The following is a 13,187-nucleotide window of genomic DNA, read 5'->3' as shown; positions in this document are numbered from 1 at the left end:
GAGGGGGGAGAGCGAGAGTGACAGAGAGAGGGAGGGGGGCGAGAGAGAGAGAGTGACAGCGAGAGGGAGGGGAGAGAGAGAGAGAGTGACAGAGAGAGGGAGGGGGGAGAGAGAGAGAGTGACAGAGAGAGGGAGGGGTTGAGAGAGTGACAGAGAGAGGGAGGGGGGAGAGAGAGAGAGAGACCGAGCGAGAGAGAGAGAGTGTGTGCTGAGAGAGAGCCAGAGCGAGGGCCAGGGCGTGTGTGTGTGTGTGTGAGAGCGACAGAGAGGGAGGGAGGCCAGGGAGCGAGAGTGAGTGTGTGTGGTGGACGGGGGGGGCGCGAGCGAGTTTGTGACAGGGAGGGCGGACAGGGAGAGAGTGTGTGTATGTGTGTGAGAGAGAGACAGGGAGAGAGAGTGTGTGTGTGTGACAGACAGAGAGAGAGAGAGATGGAGGAGGACAGAGAGAGAGAGAGAGAGAGAGAGAGAGAAAGAGTGTGTGTGGGACGCTGAGAGAGAGAGAGAGAGAGAGTGTGTGTGTGGGACAGGGGTGGGGCGAGAGAGAGAGAGTGTGTGAGACAGAGAGAGGACGGGAGGACAGGGTGTGTGAGTGTGTGTGAGAGAGGGAGCGAATGTGCATGGCCAGAGGGAGCTGATGCTCACTAAGGGAGAGCTGGCCTCCCTCCCCATCCTACACGGTGCTCCGGGCACTGACCAGCCTGGAGCAGTGGCCTGACCTTTGACTCCACAACCGGCCCTGTGCCACGTAGTGCTGCCTGCACTGTCCCTGTCCTATCGCCCGGGAAGGGAACCAGCTCCCCCTGACCCCACACACTGGGCACAGCCAGGGAAAGTCCTCTGGTCCATCAGTGACACACAGTCGCCATGTGGCAGCATCATTAAACAGCCCATCCACTGAGAAAACTGCCTCATTGTGCCCTGATCGGGCGCCGCACTGTCGGAGGGTCAGTGCTGAGGGAGCGGGCACTGTCGGAGGGTCAGTGCTGAGGGAGCGGACACTGTCGGAGGGTCAGTGCTGAGGGAGTGTTGCACTGTCGGAGGGTCAGTGCTGAGGGAGTGTTGCACTGTCGGAGGGTCAGTGCTGAGGGAGCGGGCACTGTCGGAGGGTCAGTGCTGAGGGAGCGGGCACTGTCGGAGGGTCAGTGCTGAGGGAGTGTTGCACTGTCGGAGGGTCAGTGCTGAGGGAGTGCCACACTGTCGGAGGGTCAGTGCTGAGGGAGCGCCGTACTGTCGGAGGGTCAGTGCTGAGGGAGCGGGGACTGTGGGAGGGTCAGTGCTGAGGGAGCGGGCACTGTCGGAGGGTCAGTGCTGAGGGAGTGCCACACTGTCGGAGGGTCAGTGCTGAGGGAGTGCCACACTGTCGGAGGGTCAGTGCTGAGGGAGCGCCGCACTGTCGGAGGGTCAGTGCTGAGGGAGCGGGCACTGTCGGAGGGTCAGTGCTGAGGGAGTGCCACACTGTCGGAGGGTCAGTGCTGAGGGAGTGCCACACTGTCGGAGGGTCAGTGCTGAGGGAGTGGGCATATTTCCATATTTTGACGGTGAATCACCCACAGGTTTTTGTGAAGGAAAGCAGTATATACTTCTTCAGGTTCTGTGTTTGAGATGGTGATGGTGTCGCCTGAGGAATGTCACTGTGTCTCTGAGTAAGTGAGTGTTTAATTTTAATGCCGAGCCTGTTGTGACTGCGAGCGGGTTAGCCATGAGCTGACATTGTGTTATCCAGCTCAGGGTTTGCTCACTCTTGGTCAGACTCAGTGCCTCATTTTCCCCTCAGTTACTGCAAAGACCCCCTCCCACCATCATCCAGGAAACTTAGAAACATATCCCCAAAACTCTTCACTCTGTTTCTCCCGTCTCAATTAAACTCCACATCAAAAGCAGCCAATAAATCACCCTGAGCCACAACACAGTCTATCTCACATCAGTGACAGGATTTCATTGAAGAGAATGGAGGAGACAGTGTAGAGGCAGCCTGTCTCTATATCTAACCCCGCGCTGTCCGTGTGCTGGGAGTGTTTGATGGGGTCTGTGTAGAGGGAGCTTTACTTTTTCTGGCCTGAGACAGTTCTTTGCCTGCTTGTATTTGCTGTTTGATGGCACTGAGTATAAAAACGATGTGAAGGCCATTCTGCCAGCCCTGCTGGGCTGTTTTGTTGGTCAGCCTGCCTGTTGTTGCTGTAAAAGTGCGGGGATCGCTTTGCAGAACACCTCCGCTCGGTTCGCAATAAACAACTGCACCTCCCAGTCATGAACCATTTCAACTCCCCCTCCCATTCCTCAGACGACATGTCCATCCTGCGCCTCCGGCACTGCCACAATGATGCCACCCGAAGGTTGCAGGAACAGCAACTCATATTCCGCTTGGGAACCCTGCAGCCCAATGGTATCAATGTGGACTTCACCAGCTTCAAAGTCTCCCTTGACCCCACTGCATCCCAAAACCAATCCAGCTTGTCCCCTCCCCCCATTGCATCCCAAAACCAGCCCAGCTCATCCCCGACTCCCTGACCTGTTCTCCCTCTCACTCAAGCCGTACCTCCATTTCCTACCTACTAACCTCATCCCGCCCCCTTGACCTGTCCGTCCTCCCCGGACTGACCTATCCCCTCCCTACCTCCCCACCTATACTCTCCTCTCCACCTTTCTTCTCCTCTATCCATCTTCGATCCAGCTCCCCCCTCCCCCTATTTATTTCAGAACTCTCACCCCATCCCCCTCTCTGATGAAGGGTCTAGGCCCAAAACGTCTGCTCCTGGGATACTGCTTGGCCTGCTGTGTTCATCCAGCTCCACACTTTGTTATCTTGGATTCTCCAGCATCTGCAGTTCCCATTATCTCTGATGCATCAGGATAGGATGCTTTCCATGGTGCATCTATAAAAATTGGTGGGAATCATTGTTGCCATGTTGAATTTCCTTAGCCTCCTGAGGAAGTAGAGATGTTGTTGTACTTTCTTGACCATAGTGTTGATGTGGGTGACCAGGTCAGATTGTTAGTGATTGTCATTCCCAGGAATTTGATGTTCTCGACCACCTCTACCTCAGCCCCATTGATACAGACAGGGGTGTGCCCTGCGCTCAGTTTCCTGAAGCCAGTGACCGGCTCCTTTGCTTTGCTGACATTGAGGGACAGATAGTTATCTTTACACTACAGCACTCAGTATTCAATCCCTTTCCTGTATTCTGTCTCGTCGTTGTTTGTGATCCAACCAACAACAGTAGTGTCATCAGCGAACGTGTAAATGGAGTTGGGGCCAAGTTTGACCGCACGGTCATGTGGCTACAAGGAGCACAGTAGGAGGATAAGCCGACAGCCTTGCAGGGCACTGATGTTGAGGATTATTGTGGAGGAGATGTTGTGGCCTATTCTCATCGATTACAGACAATGGGTCAGGAAGTCAAGGACCCAGTTACAGACGGGGAGAGCCGAAATCCAGGTTGTGGAGTTTGGAGATGGGCTTGTTTGGAATTATGGTGCCGAAGCAGGAGTTGTGGTCAATAAGTAAGAGCTTGACATAGGTATTCTTGTTACCCAGATGTGCCAGGGCTGAGTGTAGGGTCTGGGAGATGGTGCCTGCGGTGGACCTGTTGTGCCAGGAGGCAAATTGCGAAGGATTAAGGTGGTTTGGGAGGCTGGAGTTGATGTTAACCATGACTAACCTCTCGAAGCACTTTGTAATTGTGGAGGACAGTGCCACCCAGTGGTAGTCATTGAGGCATGCTGCGGATTTTTCTTAGCTTCTGGAATGATGGTGGTCTTCTCAAAGCACATGTGGACTTCAGATTGTAGTGAGGAGAGGTTAAAGATGCCTGTGAATACTCCCACCAATCTTCTATCCATGCTGCAATGTTCCTCTGTACATCATAACTTTCATTTTCTATTACAACAATTTGATGTAGCTTCTTGTCAAGCACCTTACGGAAGTCCCAGTAAAGTCCACCTACAGGCTCCTGGGATTATCCACAATCCATGTTTACTCCTTTGACCAACTCCAATCAAATCATTCGACATCATTTCCCTTTGATGAAGCCACTCTGACACTACCTGATTGCCTTCAGGTTTTTTTTAATAAGTGTGTGTTATCATCTCTTTAATGATCAATTCTGTCACTTCCCCTTTGCCAACCATCCTGAGAACTGGTTTTCTAACACCCTCCTTCCTCTAATAGAAGGGTTACATTCGCTTCTGTTCTCTCCAATGGAACTTCCCGTGAAATGAGGGAACTTTGAAAAATGAACACCAGGACATCTTCTACCTCACAATCAGAATGTGGATATTTACCTGCCTGCAGCTCTCTAAGATGCCCAATTAGAGGATTGATCAATAAAAACATTGTGGCAAATATTTAAGGGGCTAATTCAGAATACTCCCAATAAATATATTCCTACTATAAAGAAAAATCCCGCCAGAGGATTCAGCATTAGTGGTTAAGTAAAACATCAAACGTAAGGAAAGGGCTTTATAGCTGCTCAAAATTGAGTGACTGATCAGAATATGAACACCAGAGAATGAATAAAAAGTTAACCAGGAGGAAGAAACCAGAGGATGAAAACAAGTTAGCTATCAATGTAAAAGCAAATAGCAAGAGTTTCTACAGGCAATCAAAATGAAAAATTCAAGTAAAGTGAGTGTTGTTGCTCCAGAGAGTTAGAATGGGGAGTTCATGGTAGATAATAAAGAACTGGTAAGTGAGATGGACAAATATTTTGCTTTTGTCTTCATTGTGGAGGATACACAAAACATTCCAGTAATGTGGCAAATCAATAGGTGCAAGGGAGAGACAAATTTAGCAAAATCACATCCATGAGGGCAGCTGTACTGAACCATCTCATGTGCACTCTAGCTGACAGGTTCCTAGGTCCAGATGGAAATCATTCTCGAGTCTTAAAGATGGTGATTGATGAGGCAGTCTTAGTGTTAATTGTCCAGATACCGTGAGATTCCTGAAATGCTTTTGTTTGTTCATTGGACATAGGGGTTTCTGTCAAGGGGCAGCATTAATTGCCCTGTCCCTAGTTGCCCCAGAAATGATGGTGAGCTGCCTTCTTGAACTTTAGTACTTCCAGGTGATCAATGTTGTGGGTTTGGAAGGTGCAGTCTGAGGATCTTTGGTGAATTTCTGCAGAGTGTCTTGTAGGTGGTACACACTGCTGCGACTGAACGTCGGTGGTGGAGGGAGTGGGATGTTTGTGGATGTGATGCCAATCAAGCGGCTGCTTTGTCCTGGATGGTGTCGAGCTTCTTGTTGGGGCTGCACCCATCCAGGCAAATGGGGAGTATTCCAACACAGTCCTGACTTGTGCCTTAGAGATGGTGGACAGGTTTTTGAGGAGTCAGGAGGTGAGTTACTCACCAGTCTTTCTAGCTTCTAACCTACTGTCATACTGCTGTGTTAATGTGGTGAGATCAGATGAGTTTCTGGTCAATGGTAACTCCCAGGATGTTGATAGTCTAGGCCCGAAACGTCAGCTTTTGTGCTCCTAAGCTGCTGTTTGTCCTGCTGTGTTCATCCAGCTTCACACTTTGTTATCTTGGATTCTCCAGCATCTGCAGCTCCTATTATCTCTGAGGTCTAACAAGTGTCTTGTACACATTTAACCGTCCTGCAAGGACACTAAAATCTGAGTTAGTAATCCTGAGCTGTAAAATACCTGAGAGGGAGTGACCACTGGTCAGTGAGGGCTGGAGTGAGTGAGGGAGTGACCACTGGTCAGTGAGGGCTGGAGTGAGTGAGGGAGCGAGGGCTGGAGTGAGGGCATGACCACTGGTCAGTCTGGTTGTGAAATTTTACTTTGAGGATAATTTATGACGACTTTCCAGAAACTGTGTGTGTAATTCTTTCCCATGTGACCTAACCTGTGGTGGGAAAATTATTGGATAGGATTCTGATGGATAGTACATATGGTTATTTGGAAAAGTAGAGTTTGATTAGAAATAGTTGGCATGACTTTGTGAGGGGCAGGTCATGGCTCACAAGCCTCATTGAATTCTTTGAGGATGTTACAGAACACATCAATGAAGTTAGAGCGGTGGATGTGGTATATATGGATTTTAGTGAGGCATTTGATAAGTTTCCACATTGTAGGCTCATTCACAAAGTAAGGAGGCATGGGATTCAGGGAAATGTGGCTGTCTGGGCACAAAACTGGCTGTCCAACAGAAGACAGAGGGTGGTAGTAGATGGAAAGTATTCAGCCTGGAGCTTGGTGATCGGTGGTGTTCCTCAGGGATCTGTTCTGGGACCTCTTCTCTTTGTAATCTTTACAATTGACTTGGATGAGGAAGTGGGAGTGTGGGTTAGTAAGTTTGCAGGTGACACAAAGGGTGGAGTTATGGATAGCGTGGACGGCTGTTGTAGGTTGCAACGGGACATTGACAGGATGCAGAGCTGGGCAAAGAAGTGGCAGATGGAATTCAACCTGGAAAAGTGTGAAGTGATTCATTCTGGAAGGATGAATTTGAATGCAGAATACAGGGTAGTGGCAGGATTCTCAGCAGTGTGGAGGAACAGAGGGAACTTGGGGTCTACGTCCTCAGATCTCTCAAAGTTGCTACCCTAGTTGATAGGGTTGTTAAGAAGGTGTATGGTGTGTTGGTTTTCATTGGCAGGGGAATTAAGTCTAAGAGCTGTGAGGTTACACTGCAGCTCTATAAAACTCTGGTGCGGCCGCACTTGGAATATTGTGTTCAGTTCTGGTCACCTCATTATAGGAAAGATGTGGAAGCTTTAGAGAGGGTGCTGAGGAGATTTACCAGGATGTTGCCTGGACTGGAGGGCAGGTCTTATGAAGAAAGGTTGAGGGAGCTAGGGCTTATTTCATTGGAGCGAAGAAGGATGAGAGGTGACTTGATACAAGATGATAAGGGGCACAGATAGAGTGGATAGTCAGAGACTTTTCCCCAGAGCAGAAATGAATATTATGAGGGGGCATTATTTTAAGGTGATTGGAGGAAGGTATAGGGGAGATGTTGGAGGTAGGTTCTTCACACAGAGTGGTGGACTTGTGCCTTGTAGATGTTGGACAGGCTTTGAGGAGTCAGGAGCTGAGTTACTTACCGCAGCATTCCCAGCCTCTGACCTGCTCTTGCAGCCCCTGTGTTAATGTGGTGAGTCCAGCTGAGTTTCTGGTCAATGGTAACCCCCAGGATGTTGATAGTGGGGGATTCAGTGATGGTAACACTATAGAATGTCAATGGGCAGTGGTTAGATTGTCTCTTATTGGTGATAGTCACAGCCTGGCACTTGTGCGATGCCAATGTTATTTACCACTTGTCAGTCCAAGCCTGGATATTGTCCAGACCTTGTTGCCTTTGAACACGGACTGCTTCAGTATCTGAGGAGTCACGAATGGTACTGAACATTGTGCAATCATCAGGAACATCCCCACTTCTGCCTACAACACCCTGCAGCGCAGTCCCGCCGCAGCGCAGATGTTGTAAATCAGGAACGAGAACAAAGTTGCTGGAAAAGCTCAGCGGGTCTGGCAGCCTCTGTGAAGGGAAAATATCAGAGTTAACGTATCAGTCTTGTGACCCTGCCTTAGAACTCACCGGACCCAAAATGTTAACTCTGATTTTTCCTTCACAGCGAGTGACATTCATGTCCCATAAATATCTTTCTAAAAAGATTGCAGGACCAATCTCACTTTGAGTAAAAGTGCAGACATGAGTGTGCATGCGTTACTGACAGCAGTCTGTACAGGACATTGAGATCATTAAACCATTGTTACTGAACAGAGGCCTTGGAGTGCAGGTTCACAGTTCCCTGAAAGTGGAGTCACAGGTAGACAGGACAGTGAAGAAGGCATTTGGTACTCTTGCCGTTATTGGTCAGTGCATTGAGTGTAGAAATTGGGAGGTCATGCTGCAGCTGTACAGGACATTCGATAGCTTACTTTTGGAATACTGCTTTCAATTCTGGTCTCTCTGATGTAGGAAGGGTGTTGCCAATCTTGGATGGTTTCAGAAAGGTTTGCAAGGATATTAAATAAAAACCAAACAAACTGTGGATGCTGTAAATCAGGAACAAGAACAGAAATTGCTAAAAGAAAAGCTCAGCAGGTCTGGGGGCATCGGACCGTTCTGAGGAAGTGTCACCGCACCTGAGACGTTAACTCTGATTTTACCTTCACAGATGCTACCAGACCTGCTGAGCTTTTCCAGCAACTTTCTGTTTTTGTGCAAGGATGTTACTGGGGTTGGAGGGTTTGAGCTGTATGGAGAGGTCGAATAAGCAAGGGCTAGTTTCCCAGTCAGAGGGGTGATCTCATAGAGGTTTATAAAATCATGAGGGGCATGGATAGGGTAAATAGGCCAGGTCTTTTCCCCAGGGTGGAGGAGTCCAAAACTAGAGGGGCATAGGTTTACGGTGAGAGGGGAAAGATTTAAAAGAGACCTAAGGGGCACCTTTTTCACACAGAGGGTGGTGTGTATGGAATGAGCTGTCAGAGGAAGGGGTGGAGGCTGGTACAGTTACAACATTTAAAAGGCATCTGGATGGGTACATGAATAGGAAAGGTTTAGGGGGATATGGGCCAAATGCTGGCAAATGGGAGCAGATTTATTGAGGATATCTGGTCACTGCGGATGAGTTGGACTGAAAGGTCTGCTTCTGTATATCTCTGTGACTTTATGACTCTGTTGTTTGCAGGGCTGGGAAGAAGAAATGATTCAGTAACAATGCCTAGCAGCTCAGAAAACCCTGCACCGATCTGACACTGCAGTTTCTTTAGATTTTGCACTGTGCAGCCAATTGAGTCTCATGGTCAGAGCTGCAGACGAAGCGGAATCAAATGGAAAGAGGTTTACATTGGCCCCCCCACCACCTCCTCCCCCCCCCCCCCCGCTCCACTTGTAGCCTAGCAATAACCTGTGACCAGCTGAGGAAAACCAGGGCTAGTTTCACCCCTCAGAAGAAACTGGAATAGCTTACAACAGTTGCAGATGAAATCATAAATTCTGCAAAACTTTGACAAAATATCTATGTACAAAGTTGGAAATCATCAGTTCTTCCACCTGGAGTTATTTTGCTCCAACAATGTGTTGCACTCAGTTTCACCTGGAATTCCTTTAGCTTTAGCCTGAAGTCAGTGAGAGTTACTTGTAGATCCAGAGATCAGGGACATGACAAAAGCCAAGGGAATGATTGCTCTCGTGCTAACCTCGATCCCACTGGAAATGTTCCAAAAAGACACATTCTGAACCAACCCAGAGGTTGGAGCAGTTGAAGAATCTGGGTCTGATCTTGATGGAGTTTAGAAGGATGAAGGGGAAATGTGACTGGGACTTGCGGAATACTGAAAGGCCTGGATAGAGTGGACATGGAGAAGATGTTTCCACTAGTAGGAGAGACTAGGACCTGGGAGAACAGCCTCAGAGTGAAGGGATGACCCTTTAGAACTGAGGTGAGTTGGAAGTTCTTCAGCCAGAGGGAGGTGAATCTGAGCAACTCATTGTCACAGAGGGCTGTGGAGATCATGCCACAGAGTGTATTTAAGATGGAGATAGAAATGTTCCTGATTATGGAGTCAGAGAGTCATACAGAAAGGAAACAGACCCTCTGGCCCAACTCATCCATGCTGACTGGGATTCCTAAACTGAATCAGGGATAGTAGGAACTACAGATGCTGGAGAATCTGAGATATGACATATTTCTGAAGAAGGGTCTAGGCCTGAAATGTCAGCTTGCCTGCTCCTCAGATGCTGCTTGGCCTGCTATGTTCATCCAGCTCCACACCTTGTTATCTCTTCCCTAAGCTGAATTAGTCCCATTTGCCAGCTTTCGGCCCATATCCCTCGAAACCCTCCCTATCCATGTACCTATCAAAATGTGTTTTAAATGCTGTAACTGTACCAGCCTCCACCACTTCCCCTGGCAGCTCATTGCATACACGCACCACCCTCTGTGTGAAAAAGTTGCCCCTCAGGTTCCTTTTAAATCTTTCCCCTCTCGCCTTAAACCCTTTAGTTTTGGGCTCTCCCACCCCAGGGTAAAAACCCTTGAATATTCACCCTATCCATGCCCCTCATGATTTTATAAACCTCTAAGTTCACCCCTCAGCCTCCGACGCTCCAGGGAAAATTATTTCATATCTCTTGTGTGTGATTGGTGCATTTGTGTTTGAGAAGGAGAATATAGCAGCTAGTATTTCCTGGAGTTGGTGAAAGTCACTGACATAGAACATTGAACATAGAACAGTACAGCACAGAACAGGCCCTTTAGCCCACGATGTTGTGCCGACCATTGATCCTCATGTATGCACCCTCAAATTTCTGTGACCATATGCATGTCCAGCAGTCTCTTAAATGACCCCAATGACCTTGCTTCCACAACTGCTGCTGGCAACACATTCCATGCTCTCTCAACTCTCTGTGTAAAGAACCTGCCTCTGACATCCCCTCTATACTTTCCAACAACCAGCTTAAAACTATGACCCCTCGTGTTAGCCATTTCTGCCGTGGAAAATAGCCTCTGGCTATCAACTCTATCTATGCCTCTCATTATCTTGTATACCTCAATTAGGTCCCCTCTCCTCCTCCTTTTCTCCAATGAAAAAAGTCCGAGCTCAGTCAACCTCTCTTCATAAGATAAGCCCTCCAGTCCAGGCAGCATCCTGGTAAACCTCCTCTGAACCCTCTCCAAAGCATCCACATCTTTCCTATAATAGGGCAACCAGAACTGGACGCAGTATTCCAAGTGCGGTCTAACCAAAGTTTTATAGAGCTGCAACGAGATCTCACGACTCTTAAACTCAATCCCCCTGTTAATGAAAGCCAAAACACCATATGCTTTCTTAACAACCCTGTTGACTTGGGTGGCCATTTTAAGGGATCTATGTATCTGCACACCAAGATCCCTCTGTTCCTCCACACTGCCAAGAATCCTATCCTTAATCCTGTACTCAGCTTTCAAATTCGACCTTCCAAAATGCATCACCTCGCATTTATCCAGGTTGAACTCCATCTGCCACCTCTCAGCCCATCTCTGCATCCTGTCAATGTCCCTCTGCAGCCTACAACAGCCCTCTATACTGTCAATGACACCTCCAACCTTTGTGTCGTCTGCAAACTTGCTGACCCATCCTTCAATCCCCTCATTCAAGTCATTAATAAAAATTACAAACAGTAGAGGCCCAAGGACAAAGCCCTGTGGAACACCACTCACCACTGACTTCCAGGCAGAATATTTTCCTTCTACTACCACTCGCTGTCTTCTGTTGGCCAGCCAATTCTGTATCCAAGCAGCTAAGTTCCCCTGTATCCCATTCCTCCTGAGCTTCTGAATGAGCCTACCATGGGGAACCTTATCAAATGCCTTACTGAAGTCCATATACACCACATCCACAGCTCGACCCTCATCAACTTTTCTAGTCACATCCTCAAAGAACTCGATAAGGTTTGTGAGGCATGATCTGCCCCTCTCAAAGCCGTGTTGACTGCATTTGATCAAGCCATGCTCTTCCAGATGGTCATAAATCCTATCCCTCAGAATCCTTTCTAACACCTTGCAGACAACAGACGTGAGACTTACTGGTCTGTAATTGCCGGGGATTTCCCTATTTCCTTTCTTGAAGAGAGGAATTACATTTGCCTCTCTCCAGTCCTCAGGTACGACTCCAGTGGAGAGCGAGGATGCGAAGATTCTCGCAAGTGGCGAAGCAATTGCATTTCTTGCTTCCCAAAGCAGCCGAGGACAAATCTGGTCCGGGCCTGGCGACTTGTCAATCTTAATGTTTGACAAAATTTTCAGCACCTGGGTTCCATTTTTACAGCAGCTATGGTGACTCTGAAATCACCGTCAATTATCATAAAAACCTACAAATAAAATCAAAATCCTGTGGGGCTGGAAAGCCTGAAGAGGCAGGCTGGAGTCGAAATGTTAACTCCTCACAGATGCTGCCAGACCTGCTCAGTTTCTGTGTGTGTGTGTGTTGTAAAAACCCATCTGGTTCACTAATGTCCTTGAGGGAAGGAAACTACCATCCTTAACTGGTCTGGCCTACATGTGACTCCAGGCCCAAAGCGATGGGGTTGACTCTGAGCTGCTAGGCAGTAGGTACTGTCCCTGCCAGCAGCACTCACTTGCTGTCAATTCATGAGAAAACAAATCAAAGAGCAGTGAGAGTGAGTCACAGTGGGAGCTGCTATAGTGTGAACCACTCGTTTTGCTGAATATGCTTCTCATCTCTCTCTCTCTCTCTCTCTCTCTCTGTCTCCGTCTCTGGCAGAATGTGCAGCTCGGAGCAGCACCACGGATCCAGTTATAACTCCTTCATTAAAACCGAACCATCGAGCCCATCGTCTGGTACTGACACAAACAACCATCACAGCCCCGTTGCCTCATCCGATACCGGCCTGAGCTGTGGTCACAACCTGCACTCACCTCCCCTGTTTGTAGCCTCGGTGGGTGTGGGGCCCTGTCGCAATCATTTGGAGCCGTGTTCTGGGACCCTCCTGGACGACTGTCCCTCAAAGTGCGAGTATGTGCTGAACTCCCTCCCCAAACGCCTCTGCTTGGTTTGTGGGGACGTGGCGTCTGGCTATCACTATGGAGTGGCCTCCTGTGAGGCTTGTAAGGCTTTCTTCAAGAGGACCATACAAGGTAAGGTCAGTGGTGGCACAACAGGCACCTGGGTTTGGGCAAGGACACCCTGGGGTGGCGGTGTGTACAACGGTGGGGTACCAGTGCGGTGGAAGGGGAGATACAGTGGTCTAAGGGGTGCTGTACAGCAAGATGTAACACCATTTCAGCAGGAATGTGCTGGGTGCAGTGAAGAACCATCGGAGTGGGTAAGTGAGAGGTGGACTGATGGAGATCAGGATCCTGAGCAAACCTGCCTGAGCCAGGACTCCCAGTAAAGGGAAGCTGCCCCAGGTCACAGACACTTATTTTTTCCTTCATTCGTGGAATGAGGGTGTCACTAACCAGGCAGCATTTATTGCCCATCCCTAATTGCCCAGAGAGCAGTTCAGCATCATTAACATTGCTGTGGGTCTGGAGTCACATGTAGACCAGACCAGGTAAGGATAGCGGTTTCCTTTCCTGAAGGACATTAGTGAACCAGGTGGGATTCTCTGTCAATGGATTCGTGGTCATCATTACATTCTTAATTCCAGATATTTATTGAATTCAAATCCCACCATCTGCTATGACCCAGGTCCTCAGGACATTACTTGGGTCTCTGGGT

The 13,187-nt window shown here is 48.6% G+C and overlaps 1 protein-coding gene across 1 annotated transcript in view; it reads left to right on the top strand.

Moving 5' to 3' along the window:
- The window catches only part of LOC125455494 (steroid hormone receptor ERR2-like), a 56,413-nt gene that overhangs the window by 7,117 nt on the left and 36,109 nt on the right, over window positions 1–13,187 (top strand). Inside the window, exon 2 of the mRNA XM_059649422.1 lies at window positions 12,228–12,601. Within this exon, the coding sequence (XP_059505405.1) occupies window positions 12,228–12,601 (374 nt within the window). The remainder of the gene's footprint in view (window positions 1–12,227; window positions 12,602–13,187) is intronic.

Source organism: Stegostoma tigrinum, chromosome 10 (assembly GCF_030684315.1).
Source record: "Stegostoma tigrinum isolate sSteTig4 chromosome 10, sSteTig4.hap1, whole genome shotgun sequence".
Taxonomy (NCBI): Eukaryota; Metazoa; Chordata; class Chondrichthyes; order Orectolobiformes; family Stegostomatidae; genus Stegostoma; species Stegostoma tigrinum.
The sequence above is the reverse complement of the archived record's forward strand: the minus strand, read 5'-3'. Positions and strand labels throughout refer to the sequence as shown.